We start from the raw sequence: 13,089 nt of genomic DNA, 5'->3' as shown, positions 1-13,089 counted from the left end.
CGTTTGACCGACTTGGGGTGGTCACCGCCCGTAGCTCTGTGTTAGGAAGGATTATGAGGCTTCCTCCTGGCTTTGCAGGAACATGCACGGCGGATAGTACTGTCTGCTTAGAGAAGGATTACTATGGCTCACTATGGGGCTTAGAGGCAGAAATGCAATAGTAATAGTAAAAGGTGCATTTTTGTATATTTCTGCATGATTCATAATCCCACGGTAGAGATTGCTTTTATAACTTCCGATTGATTTTGCAACCATATGAGAAAGTTTGATGATCTTATTGATGCATGTGATACATCTCATTGAATCAGAAGGAGGTATACCATTTTTTAAATGGAATTAATCTAAAATATTTCATGTATAGGGGCACCTGGGTGGCTCAGTCAGTTAAGCATCTGCCTTCAGCTCAGGTCATGATCTCAGAGTCCTGGGATCGAGCCTCACATCGGGCTCCCTGCTCAGTGGGGCGCCTGCTACTCCCTCCCTCTGCTGCTGCTCCCCTGGCTTGTGGTCTCTCTCTCTCTTTCTCTTTGTTAAATAAATAAATAAATAAATAAATAAATAAATAAATAAATAAATAAAATACATATATATTATATATATATAAATATATATAAATAGGGTTAGGGTTTAAATATTTAAAAACATATTTCCTATATATTTAATAAGAACTAAAGTCCATTTAGGTCATAGGTATTCAGTCAATATTTTGCATATTCTTTTTAAGAGAAAGTGTGAATTACTCCTGTACCAAGCAACTAGGCCACGATTTCTCTACTGTCCTGTGCTGCGGGGCCGCAGTGAGCCGTAGCCCCCAGGCCAGCGCGCAGTCAGGCGGTCCATGGCCCGCACACTGCCAGCCCTCCTCTCCTCATACGACCATTCTGTTTGTCACTTCCAGTGCACTATTCATTAAATTACACGGGATGCTCAATACTTTTTATAAAACAGGCTGTGCGCCCAACTCACAAGAGAACTTCGGTTGGCCAAACGTGGCCTCTTGTGCGTGTTCCGAGCGTGGTTAAGGTCGGCCGGGCTGCGCCGAGATGCTCCCCAGGTTAGGTGCATTAAGTGCATTTTAACGGCCGATGTTTTCAACTTATCACGAATACATTTATCTGCATGTAACCTAGTCCTAAGTTGAGGAAGATCGATGCATGTCATCTTGTGATCACATTATGTGTGAAGAATGTCACTAGCGACATTAGTCTTAAGTTTTAAAAGGTCCTAATACATCTTTTAGATGTTTGTTTACAAAATGCCTCACAAAACTATTGTTCTCGTCTAGAACCAAAGCATGTGGCTGTAACAATGTCTTTTGACGCAGACACCCTAGCAGGCAGGGAACTTAGGGTGCAATAGCAGGAGTGCATTGGATGCCAAATGATATTTGTAGCCCTCTTTTTTTTTTTTTTTTAATGATTTTATTTATTCATGAGAGACACACAGAGAAAGGCAGAGACAGGCAGAGGGAGAAGCAGACTCCTCACAGGGATCCTGATGTGGGACTCGATCCCTGAACTGGGATCATGCCCTGAGTCAAAAGCAGAGGCTCAACTGCCGAGCCACACAGGCGTCCCCCTCTTCTTTTCTTATATAGACTTTTCTTTATATACTCTTGCTTTGAGTAAACATTTAGTTTTTTTTTTTTTAAAGAAAAAATGGGGATCCCTGGGTGGCTCAGCAGTTTAGTGCCTGCCTTCAGCCCAGGGCCTAACCCTGGAGACCCGGGAGCAGGTCCCATGTCGGGCTCCCTGCATGGAGCCTGCTTCTCCTTCTGCCTGTGTCTCTGCCTCTCTCTCTCTCTCTCTCTGTCTCTCGTGAATAAATAAAATCTTAAAAAGAAAAAGAAAAAATGAATAGTGGGTACGATTTGTATTCATTCTAATATTGTAATTACTTGTCATCTTAGATCTTAAAGATAAAAAAACACTCTCTCCATGTCCTGCCCTAGAGATTAGAAGTTCTCGGCATTTTCAAGCAGTGATTGTGGGATGTTGTGAAAAGTAATGCATAGATAGATGCTCTTACCTTCAAAAGGAGTAAAAGAAATTTAGCTTAGCTGTATCTTAGACTATCAATCGAAGAAGACACGGTCCACTAACCCATCTCCTCAGTAAGGTCTGTGTTTAGCTTGCTGGAAGAGAAGTGGGAGATACGTCAGATATAAAAGATTGTTGAGGGGCTAGTGGGGTCCGCATGTGTTGATTGGTTTGCCTGTCTCCAAAAGGGATTTTAGTGTTAGGATTGAGTATAACGTCGTCCAGAACCCGGCCTTAACACATCTTTAGGGTCTAAGCTGCAAATAACAGCAACTAGTTTGAATTCAAAAAATTATTTACCTGTTGTGCTTTTTTTTTTTTTCCACTTAACTGGAATCCTATTTTTGAAAGAAGAGTTAAAACTTTCAAGTCAGACCCTCTAAAGTTAATCCCATCTGTTTTACTAGAGCATCCTATTTTATTTGAAGTATTTCGCAAGGCAGTGGTTCCCATGTGATAGGATCTTCAGTTCCTGAGGGCACGTAGTGTATTTTTGCCTCGTATTATGGTCACTGTCAGTGTCTACATTGTCTTACTTGGTTGTAAACTCCGTAAGAGTAGGATCTGTGTGTGTGCATCTTGCAACCTCTGATTGTTGATAAGCGCATCAGTGACTGACTGGTTGGATGATGTGGATGGTGGGTTGTATAGGATGGCTGACCATCCCTTTGCTGTGCCTGGGACCTGAGTACCCCTTAGCCCCCTCTTTGCCTTTTGTGCATTATTCTGTTGCGACCACATAAGTGATGGCTGGTATTTTTAGTCTCCCTTCAGAATACTAGTTAAGTCATATATGAGGCAAACTATCTCGGGAGAGAGAAGGAGCGCTGTATAAAGATGTAGCAATTCAAAGGAGACACTTCACACTTCATAATGGGTTACGTGGGATTTCCACACTTCCGCGTCTAATGGAACCACATTTCACTTGATTAGTGTCTTTTTTTTTGGTTTGTGTGTCTTCGTGGCAAGATGTTTGTCCAAGGCGGAAATTTGTGGGGAGTAGAATCATCTCTCATTTGTAGATTGAAACCTAAAGCCCGTGTACTGTACCGAAGACCGTTTTCTAGAGTAAATCTGACCCAAATGCTAGGATTACTTACTTCCTTTATCACAGAACTGCTTTCTCTGAGTTCAGTTTTGATCATTATGTAAAGACTTAAAAGTTGGAGTTTGAATAGCTGGTAAGGTATGGATGGGCCTACGTTTTCTTGCGTTATCCGCTGGACGAATGGGATACTGTAAAACTGGGACATTGTCACCCGACAGGCAAAATTGTTTCTGACCCTTGAGTTAAGCGAATTGCTTGCTTGGGAGATTGTAGTGGAATAAACCGAAAGTTCTAAATAGACTTCACGGAGCAAGTATGTGTTGTTTATTTCAAAGGACTAGTGCTTTCATGTTACCAGTACGCATGAATTAATTTTTAAATTTTTATGTTGTTAAGTTGCATTCGTATTCAGTCCACGTAAAGTTCTAACCAATCTTCAAATCTCTTGGGTTTCAGGTGTTAAAAATGGACCAACCAGGCATAATGTTTTGGGGGGCTCAACGGGAGCCTGTGAGGACCTCACCAGACCTCACGAGGAATCAAAGAAAAGAGGGAAAGGCCAAAAGGTGGGTGCATGAAAATATTATTTTAAACTTTCCAATCTACTACATCATAATGCCCTAGTCTGAGTGAATGTCACTTAAACTAGTCTGCCCAACTTGCATTCTATTCAAAAAAATTAATTATGGTTGGATGTTGGAAAACTGAACTGAAATGTTGTTCATTGTTTTCCAACATTTCATTTGGAAATGTTGGAAAACAGTGAAGCTGAGAGCGTTGGTTGCATTCAGGACAGAGTTAGTATTAGCAGGACGAGCCTTGCCACCACTTTGCCAATGCATTTTCTTGCTTGTAAAAATGCCGGCAGCTTCTCTCAAGCAGAGGGGGTCGGTTGTGCCAACAATTGTTGTTTTATAATCTGAATAAACATTCACTAGGTAGGAGGTGAAGCACCCAGACGTTGTTCATTTGTGAGCTAAAGAAGGTTTGAGTTCAAGCCATCAGAGTGAAAGGTTCCCGTGCCTTCGAGCTTCAGCTTTGGGAGCGTCTAGCTCCTGCTCTCCGCTGTGCGGCTTTCTCATCACCTGGTGTGCTCACCTGAGTCCCAGAAGGGGGATCTAAAACTTTCTGGTTCTTAAACATCCGCTTTCGTGCCTTACGTTCAGTCAGCCTCTCTTTATCTGATGCCTCGTTTATGCCAAGGCCAGGAAAACGTAATATAACGAAACCTGGTTTCCACACAATGGGAAAACTCTCCTGATAAACGAGTAACAATTTGAAAGGCAGCAACGATAGCGCATGGAGGGCGCCAGGACATCCTAGTCTTCAGGCCCCACAGGAGGAAGAGGACCAGTGACACCTTCCTTACACTGGCAACGGTTAAAATGACAGATTCCATGAAAGTCTGTTATAAGTGGTAGAAACTCTGATTTCTTTACTGACGTGTCTGGTTTGTCTCAGGAAAATGAAAAAAAAAGGACTCCCCACATGGAAGGGATCACATGTCAGGTGGAGCGGATTTGCAGGGAGGGAAATGGTCGCAGCCCCCTCCCATGTGAGCATGTAAGGGACACCAGGTGCCTGGCTTCGGGCGCCCTGGCTGTAAGCGAGTGTCCCTGCACCTGTTACCTGCGCCTTCTCGTACCTGCCCCAGCGCAGTGGGTCCCATGACTGCGCCTCCGTAGAAAGCTAGTGACCCTCTGGCTGCGTTTATGTTTCGTTGCCCTGGGTCCTTGTCGTCTTCTTCCTAATTGCTGCATGGCCACTTAGCCTTCTTCCTTTGGGAGGAAGCAAACACCTTTTGACATTTATTCAGCTGATGCACTGCTGTTTCCTCTTGAGACGCACCGGGGCGGTCCCTACACCTCTGCTTTAGACCGGCACGCTTTATGATAGTACTTACCTACGTTTTACCCTCCCGTGGGTACTTTCTTAGGGAAACAGTCATACCTACTCATCTCTTTCTTGGTATTATGCCTATATTTAAAAAAATTGCCCAGTAAATACTGATCACCAGTAATCAACCATAAAAATGCTTGACGCTGTCTAATCACAAAGCATGTGGTTTAACTTGGAAGTTAATATTTCAGACATCTGACCTTGCCTGACGTTCACCTGATGACCACCTTGCCTTGTGCACTGGGTCTGTGGAAGAGCAGGGGGTTAGCGACACGCACCTGGAGGGGGACGTGTCCTACATGGAAAGGATTGTGCCTTTGTTCCTACAAAGCCTCTCGCCTTAGAGGGCCCGTAACATGAGCAAACAGCCCCTGTACCCTTCCCAGCATTATCGGATGCGTCCAGTGATCAGTGCTACACAAGTGGGGAGTGTGGGGTAGTCTCACAGTCATGGGTATTAATGAAACCTAAGTGGTTAACAGGGAAAATGAAATACAGAAGGATATATACACGCCTTCACGTGAAGGCTCAAGCAACAAGAATAGTTTAATAAACGTAGTTACATCACTTGCTCATATGTCGTTTAACTTTGGATTTGGAGATTTTTTTTGTGTGTGTTCTTTTTAAAACTTAAATTTTCCTTGTTTTTAAATTGAAGAATAGTTGACACACAGTGTTTATTTCTCTGAAACATTAGTTTCCGGTGTAAAACATAGCGATTTGACAACTGTATACATCATGCTGTGCTCACCATGAATGTAGCAACCGTCTGTCACCATACAGGCTACCTCAGTACGTTGGCTCTGTCCCCTGTGCTGTACCTTTCAACCTCATGGCTTACTCATCCCATGACAGGAAGCCTGTACTCCCACTCCCTTTAACCCATTTTGTCCATCCTTCCACTCCCTTGCCCTTTGGCAACCACCTGTTCGTTCTCTGCAATTATGGGTCTGTTTCTACTTTTATGTGTTCAATTAGTTTTGTTTTTTAGATTCTACCTATGAGCAAAATCATGGTATTGGTCTCTCTCTGCTTGACTTATTTCACTTAGCATAACACCCTCTAGCTCCATCTATGTCATTGCAGATGGCAAGATCTCATCCTTTTTTGTGCCTGAGTAGTATTCCATTGCATATATCTATCTATCTTATCTTCTTTATACATTCATCTATCACTGGCAGTTGGGCTGCTTCCATATCTTTGCTATTGTAAATAATGCTACAATAAACCTGAGGGTGTGTGTGTATCTTTTTGAGTCAGTGTTTTTGTTTTCTTCAGGTCAATACCCAGTACTGGAATTACTGGATCATATGGTATTTTTATTTTTAATCTTTTGAGGAACCTACATGCTGTTTTCCACAGTGACTGCACCAATTTGCATTCCCACTGACAGTGCACGAGGGTTTCTTTTTCTCTATATCTTTGCTAACACTTGTTATTTCTTGTCTTTTTGAGTCTAGCCATCTTACAGATGTAAGGTGATAGCTAATTGTGGTTTTATTTATTATTTTTAAAAGATTTTATTCTATTTATTCACGAGAGACACAGCAAGGCATAGACACAGGCAGAGGGAGAAGCAGGCTCCCGGTAAGGAGCCTGATGTGGGACTCGATCCCAGGACCCTGGGATCACGACCTGAGCCAAAGGCAGACACTCCACCACTGAGTCACCCAGATGCCCCTCTCATCATGGTTTTAACTTGCATTTCCTTGATTATCAGTGATGTTGAACACCTTTTCATGTGTCTATGGCCATCTGGATATCTTCTTAGAAGAAATGTCTATTCAGGTCCTTTCCTGTTTCTATTTTTATTTTATTTTAATTAATTAATAATTTTTTTGTATAGAGAGTATGTGTGCAAGTGGGGTTTGGGAAGGGCAGGGAGAGGGAAAGAGAGAATCCCAAGCACACTCCATGCCCAGCTTGGAGCCTGACTTGGGGCTCAATCTCAGGACCCTGAGATCATGAACTGAACTGAAACCAAGAGGCAGATGCTGAGCCACCCATGCACCCTTGCCTCATGGCTTTTCTATATTTCTGTCCTTATGTATCTTCTGATTTTATTCTGGATATTTTCTATGGATTTCTTTTCCATTCCACCTTTTCCTCTTTATATATCTGTTCTGATGGTAAACTTATATATTTAGTTTTTAAATTCCACTTATTGTGCTTCTCAGTTCTTATAATTCTATTTGCTTGTTTTTTAATCTTTTCCAGTTCTCTGTGAAGATTATTAATCTTGCCCTCTATTTCTTTGAGCACGATAAAACATAATTATTTTGAAATCTCTACCAGATAACTCCATTTTCCAGCTCCATGCAGTTTCTGTCTTTGTAATCTGTTGTTTCTCTTTGTTTTCAGTCGTGTGTTCCTCTACTATGCCTGGTTATTTTTTTGACTTATCTTCTTAGCAGGAATTGAGGTCAGGCTTCTAACTCTGTGAGGCCAGCTATCCCCTGGGACAATGGTCTTCAGATGCTGGCTCACCTCTGATGGTGTCCCCTTATGCAACCCACTGTCTTGCAGCTCAACCGTGTCTTCCCAGCTCAACCGTGTCTTCCCAGAGCTGGTGTTTGCTTGTGTCTTGTGAGCTTTACCAATTATTCACAGTGGGGAGGTTGTTGTGAACTATTCCTGGAAATAATGGGTAAATTTTAACAGCTATTAAAAGCCAAGAAACCAAAAACCCTAAGTGGAAACAGGATACACCCTCTGAGGAAAGACCTTCTAAGTCAACAGAAAGGATTTTGAAGATGAACATTTAAGCCACTAGTTGCAAAAGACAGAGTAAATACTGAAAGCAAAAAGAATTCAGTAAAGAATTATAGAATCTCAGAACAACAACTACTATTGGAGGTTTTTTGGTTTAGGACCCATTTTTAATGGGAAAAGTCACTTTGTAAATCAATAGGAAACTATCTTTTTTAGATTTATTACGTTAAATATACGTTTTTAAAGTTGTTGAACCTCTTTTATTTCTAATCCAGTTAAGCAATTTCATGACCTCTATAATCTTATGTACATTAATGACAAGGAGACACATTTCTCCCATCTATTCAGAGGGAGAAATATAACATGTCGTGGCCAATTTTAACCTGTTTTCTGTTGGTTGCTTAATACTGTCAGACATAGAATCTGAAGAAGCTAAATAGAAGATGAATGCTAGTACTATGGGAAACGTATATGAAAATTCCTTTTCTCCAAAGTATTTTTGTTCATTCTACTACTTTTGTCATTGTGATGGTTCAAACTGTTATTATCCTCAGCAGAACTTTTCTTTTAAGGTAAATCATCACCCGGATGGCTTTTCACAAGTGGCTGCATGTTAAAACTTCATTGGGGAGCCACCTCTGCCATGCAAGGGTGTCCCATCAGAGGACTAGCTGTGGCTCTGAGCACAGAAGTGTGTTTGCTGGCTTTCATAAGTCTGGAGGCTTAGGGGGAAATGAAGACCATAGTACCTCATCATATACAAGTATGCTTATTTTGACAGTGATTTAGGGGGGATAAAAAAGAGGAAGAAGAAAGAGAAAGAAAGAAGAGACCCTACATACCAGATAACAACCGTTGTAATTTCTATAAGTTTTTTAACTCGAGGGGAAATGAGGAATAATAGCTTGCATATGTTCCAATCATTGCTTACTCTAGATTTCTACCAGGGTATGAGTCCTTTAAGACACAGATTGCACCCTATGCATCTTATAATACTGAGTACCACATACAAAAGAGGCGTTCAGTAAGTATTTGCATTGATTCCCCTTCTGCTTTTTGAATGAACATGCTATAGCATTTCTGGTGCTTTTAACCATCACACAATGTCATAATCACCTTAATGTCCCTCATTTGTTTCCAAACAGCCCTCCTAAGCTTGTAGAATGGTCTTGCATCAGTGAAAGCAGGAAGGTTTTGTACTGTAGTACGTTTTAGCTAAAAGCATTGGTTCCTGAGACAGATCCCCTGTCTGCTCCATATTGGTTCTATCACATTAAATTAGTTACTTAATATTTCTGTGTCTCTGCTTCCTTATACACAAAACAGACATGACGACAGTGCCAATCTCAAAAGTTAGATGCTAAGGAAATGTGTTGAAATGCGCACTGTTCCAGATGGTATCTGATATATGGAGGCACTCCACAAACATTAGCTAGTTATTCCAACACAAATGTGGGTGACAGTTGTGCCCACGTCTTGGCCGCCCTTGTTCCAAAGCCATGACTCAAAGTAGACTCGCTCTGCTTGCTTCCCTACCCTCTGTGTGTCTTGAATTAAAATGGCCTTCCAAGTTTCAAGATCTTTCAAATGATGTCTCTTCCTGGATTTATTGACCATAATCATGCTCGGGCTGCGACAGGATCTCTGGGCACAGGGGGAAGGAGATTTGGGCGTTCATTTTTTTTTTTTTTTTTTTTTTTTTAACTTGCAACAGGGCTCTGAAATGATGGCCAGCCACTCTGTGAGAACCTCTGTTAGATGGAGCTGCATCACTTTGGGCCATTAATGCAGAATTATTCCATCCCTTCACCCGGGGGTGGGGGGGTGGGAAGCATGGGTTCTGTAGTCAGTGATTGGTGTTGGTGATTTGCTTCCTCAAGGTTCCCCACAAATACCTCTTTTTTTTTTTTCCTACTCTCATTAGAACCCCCTGAAAGTAACCGAGATCCACTCATGGGACTGTGGGGCCTCGACGGAACATGCTCATGGTCACTGCCGAGAGCTGCCATTCTTTTTTTTTTTTTTTTGTTTTTTTTTTGTTTTTTTAAATTTTTATTTATTTATGATAGTCACACAGAGAGAGAGAGAGAGGCAGAGACACAGGCAGAGGGAGAAGCAGGCTCCATGCACCGGGAGCCCGACGTGGGATTCGATCCCGGGTCTCCAGGATCGCGCCCTGGGCCAAAGGCAGGCGCCAAACCGCTGCGCCACCCAGGGATCCCTGAGAGCTGCCATTCTTAAGCACGGTGCCCTCTGTGTAGACTGCCATCACATGGAGGTGCTAGAAAGAACATTTTAGAGAGCTCTGATGGTGCCTTTCTTGCGGAGGCAGTAAATTTGGAATTTAGCTCATTGTCTGGCTTCTCTCAAGAAGGAAGCTTGCAGGGGAGAGAAGAGTACCAATAGAGGATGGAGGGAAGGGAGGAGAGGCTGTCTAGGGACAGGGATGAAGAGAGCTGGAGGGACAGAGAAGCCTTCTTGAATAAAGAAAATGGGCTGTTTGAGCCAGTTTTTGTTAAAAACAGATTATTTTCCCTAATAGCATCTCTCCTCTGAGAGGCCCCTGAGTGAGTACTTCACTGCTCTACTGGAGACTCCGATATTTTATGAATGTACTTTTATAATTAGCAGTAATTCCAGGACCTTGGCTCTTTGCCACTAGATAGTGTACTTGGCTGAGAGCATATAATCTTGTGGGTTGTTTTGTTTTTAAGTAGAACTTTCAAGTTGAAATAGCAGTGAGTCATCCAGATGACAGGTGATATTTATTTTGTTTCTTGAAAATTCAGCACGAGTATGTTGTGATTACTCGCTTAGGGGAATTGTCACACTTCCTCGAGGATGACACCCTTTATAAATGTCCCCATAAATAATTACCCATTGTTCAGACCTGCTGTATGCAGTCAGATAGGGCCTCATCTCCTGTGTAGGGTGTTGGAGTGCAGATAATTTGATAGGTGAGCTTACAAAGATTGAAGGTGCCCTAGATTTCTAACACAGGTGTTTAAATTGCTTTGATATATCACTTTTGGCAAAGTGTCCCCAGAGTTGGCGGTGATGGGAATGTGCTCGTTATGACAGGTGTTGCATCCCCTGGCAGATGTTACTTTGCGAAGCTATCTGAAAACCAGCTGCCTCTTGATGGTGTAACAATACTTTCGACTCCCATTAGAGTGTTATTTTTTTTCTTGTTATATGAGAAAAAAATATTTATATAAAAGACATCAAAAAGAATCTTCAAAGAGCATCAGTTTTCTTTACTGTGTTTTCTGTGTCCAATACAGGATAACCGATTTTGCGTGCATTATAAAATGCGTGCTTTGTTTTGGATTGGAAGTGGGGGAAATGAGGGACAGTCAGGATGTCTCTGAATCATATTCTCCTGCGCCATCCATGGTCACCATTGGCCGTGTAAAGGTAGAGGCCAGTGTACTATTTCCCCACCAGGCGAGGTCTACGAGGCCCTTCATGGAGGGACCTGAGCAGTGTGTTTATGATCTGCTGGTAGGTATCCGATGTACCAGGCAAACGAGAGACGGGCATTCCAGATGTAATTAGAGCTGCTAGTTTCTAAGGGAAGCTTGCTAAATATACCATTTGGGTGATGTTAGCTAATTGACAGTAAACCATAGTAACCTGGTTTAGAAATAATCAAATTAATCTATTTGAGTTAGGCGGAAATTCAAGCAAAATAATCTGTTGAAGTAGCAAAGCTCAATCTTTACCTTAAAAAAAAAAAATCAACCAAATGGATTCTTCGTAAAGGAAACTGCACATCAGTGAAAGATGCACAGTCCTCTGTCTCCCTAGTCAGAATGTTTCCTCTTTGCTGGGCAGCCAGCGTGAAGGGAAGTGTTTGTTGGAGCATACGTGTTAATCCTCTTCCAGCCACCTCACTGCCTCCACCTCCCCCGCTCGCCCCCCACATCCATTCTCTGCTCAGACGATTAGCCCAGGCTAATCATGGTTATTCTCTTCCCCATACCAGTAATTAGTTTGGGAATATGACTCACTTCTGCCCAATAAAATGCAAGGGAAGTCTTATTGGGAGGTTTCTGGAAAAAGTGTTTTCTCACTCGAGATAGCCCTGGGAAGAAATGCTCCCCTGCTCCTCGGAGCTTTGTTATGGCTGGATGTATCTCCTGGAAGTGCCGCAGCCTCAGGGTGAAGCCAAAGAGTGAACCAAAGAAAGGAAGCAGGGGGAGGCCTGCAAATCTTACGGCTTATTTCCACTGACATCAGAGAGATGTGTGAACAAGGGACAAGCTGTCTCATCTGTTATGCTCCCGAGATAGGATGGGTCATATACACAGAGAAATGCAGAGCTGTGTCCACTTGTCCAAAAGGCTAGATGTCATTGTAAATGTGGGTGGCTTTCCCAAGCAGGTTTTTCTTGTCTTCCCCGGAGGAACGATAATCCCCTCCAATGATAAGATATTTATTCCTGTCCCTTTTACGAGGTCCATTCAAGTCTTTTCACTCATTTTTTTTAAGGTATTCCTTTCCAAATAATCTTAGTGCTATAAATTATTGGATATTAATCCAGGATACTTTAGGAGCATTTTTTTTTTAAAGAAAAAAAATAGAAAAAACCCCCAGCATTATGGAGAAGGAAAGGAGTTAACTAGACTCATGACACACAAAACCACAACGCAGAATCACTGAGGCATTATTATGGACTTTGTTAAAAAAATAAAATATGAGGCATTTCAAATAGATTTTGGCACATGCTTTTGTGGCTTTTGGACATGAGTTAAGATTTAGTTAATGTATCAGTGATGAGTCTGTGTAAAGACATAATATAATACAGAATGGCTGTCAAAATGCAGTAGCTCAGTCTGGAGTGGTCCTTATTCTGGTCTTCATTATCAGTGATATTCAATTTTGAAAACCTTTTTTCTTTTCTTTCTTTCTTTTTTTTTTTGTTGAAGTTAAGCGGTTTTATTTTTCTGCATAAATATCTTCTGCTTTTTACTTTTGAATAAATCTACTGGCTATAATCTAATTCTGCTCATTTAATAAAAGGCACTGACATCATTCCCAACATTGAGCAGGTTGTGGCTATTTTCTTTTTTTGTTTTTGGTGTTTTCTTAATGTGTCATTCCAGCTTTTTGGGTGAAGATTTAACAAAAGGCAACAAAATTCCTAGGACATTAGGAATTGGAGACACTTGAGTAGGGTTGCAGTGTGTGGTGTGACCCCTATGGGTCAAGGGTAGAGGCATGTGCGTTTGATTCAGAATAACAGCACTAGCCTGGAAATCCCATGAATTTGCCTATGTTCCCCCTAAATCTGTTCCCATTTGTTTCCTAAGGGCCAGATTTGGTGATTTTAGGGTTATATTTGGAGTGGCTAATGAGAAAGGAGCTCAGAAGCTCAGAGACTGTCCC

At 41.9% G+C, this 13,089-nt stretch overlaps 1 protein-coding gene across 12 annotated transcripts in view; it reads left to right on the top strand.

Annotated features, from left to right (window-relative positions):
- The window catches only part of MCPH1 (microcephalin 1), a 233,475-nt gene that overhangs the window by 52,599 nt on the left and 167,787 nt on the right, over positions 1–13,089 (top strand). For all 12 annotated transcript variants that reach the window (XR_007402838.1, XM_049095296.1, XM_025445645.3 and 9 more), the window contains exon 9: positions 3,544–3,653. Coding sequence is in view for 11 of the 12 variants with exons in the window: in XM_049095296.1 (XP_048951253.1) it covers positions 3,544–3,653 (110 nt within the window). In the remaining variant the exon portion in view is untranslated. The remainder of the gene's footprint in view (positions 1–3,543; positions 3,654–13,089) is intronic.

The sequence above is a fragment of the Canis lupus genome, chromosome 16, assembly GCF_003254725.2.
Source record: "Canis lupus dingo isolate Sandy chromosome 16, ASM325472v2, whole genome shotgun sequence".
NCBI classification, from domain to species: domain Eukaryota; kingdom Metazoa; phylum Chordata; class Mammalia; order Carnivora; family Canidae; genus Canis; species Canis lupus.
The sequence above is the reverse complement of the archived record's forward strand: the minus strand, read 5'-3'. Positions and strand labels throughout refer to the sequence as shown.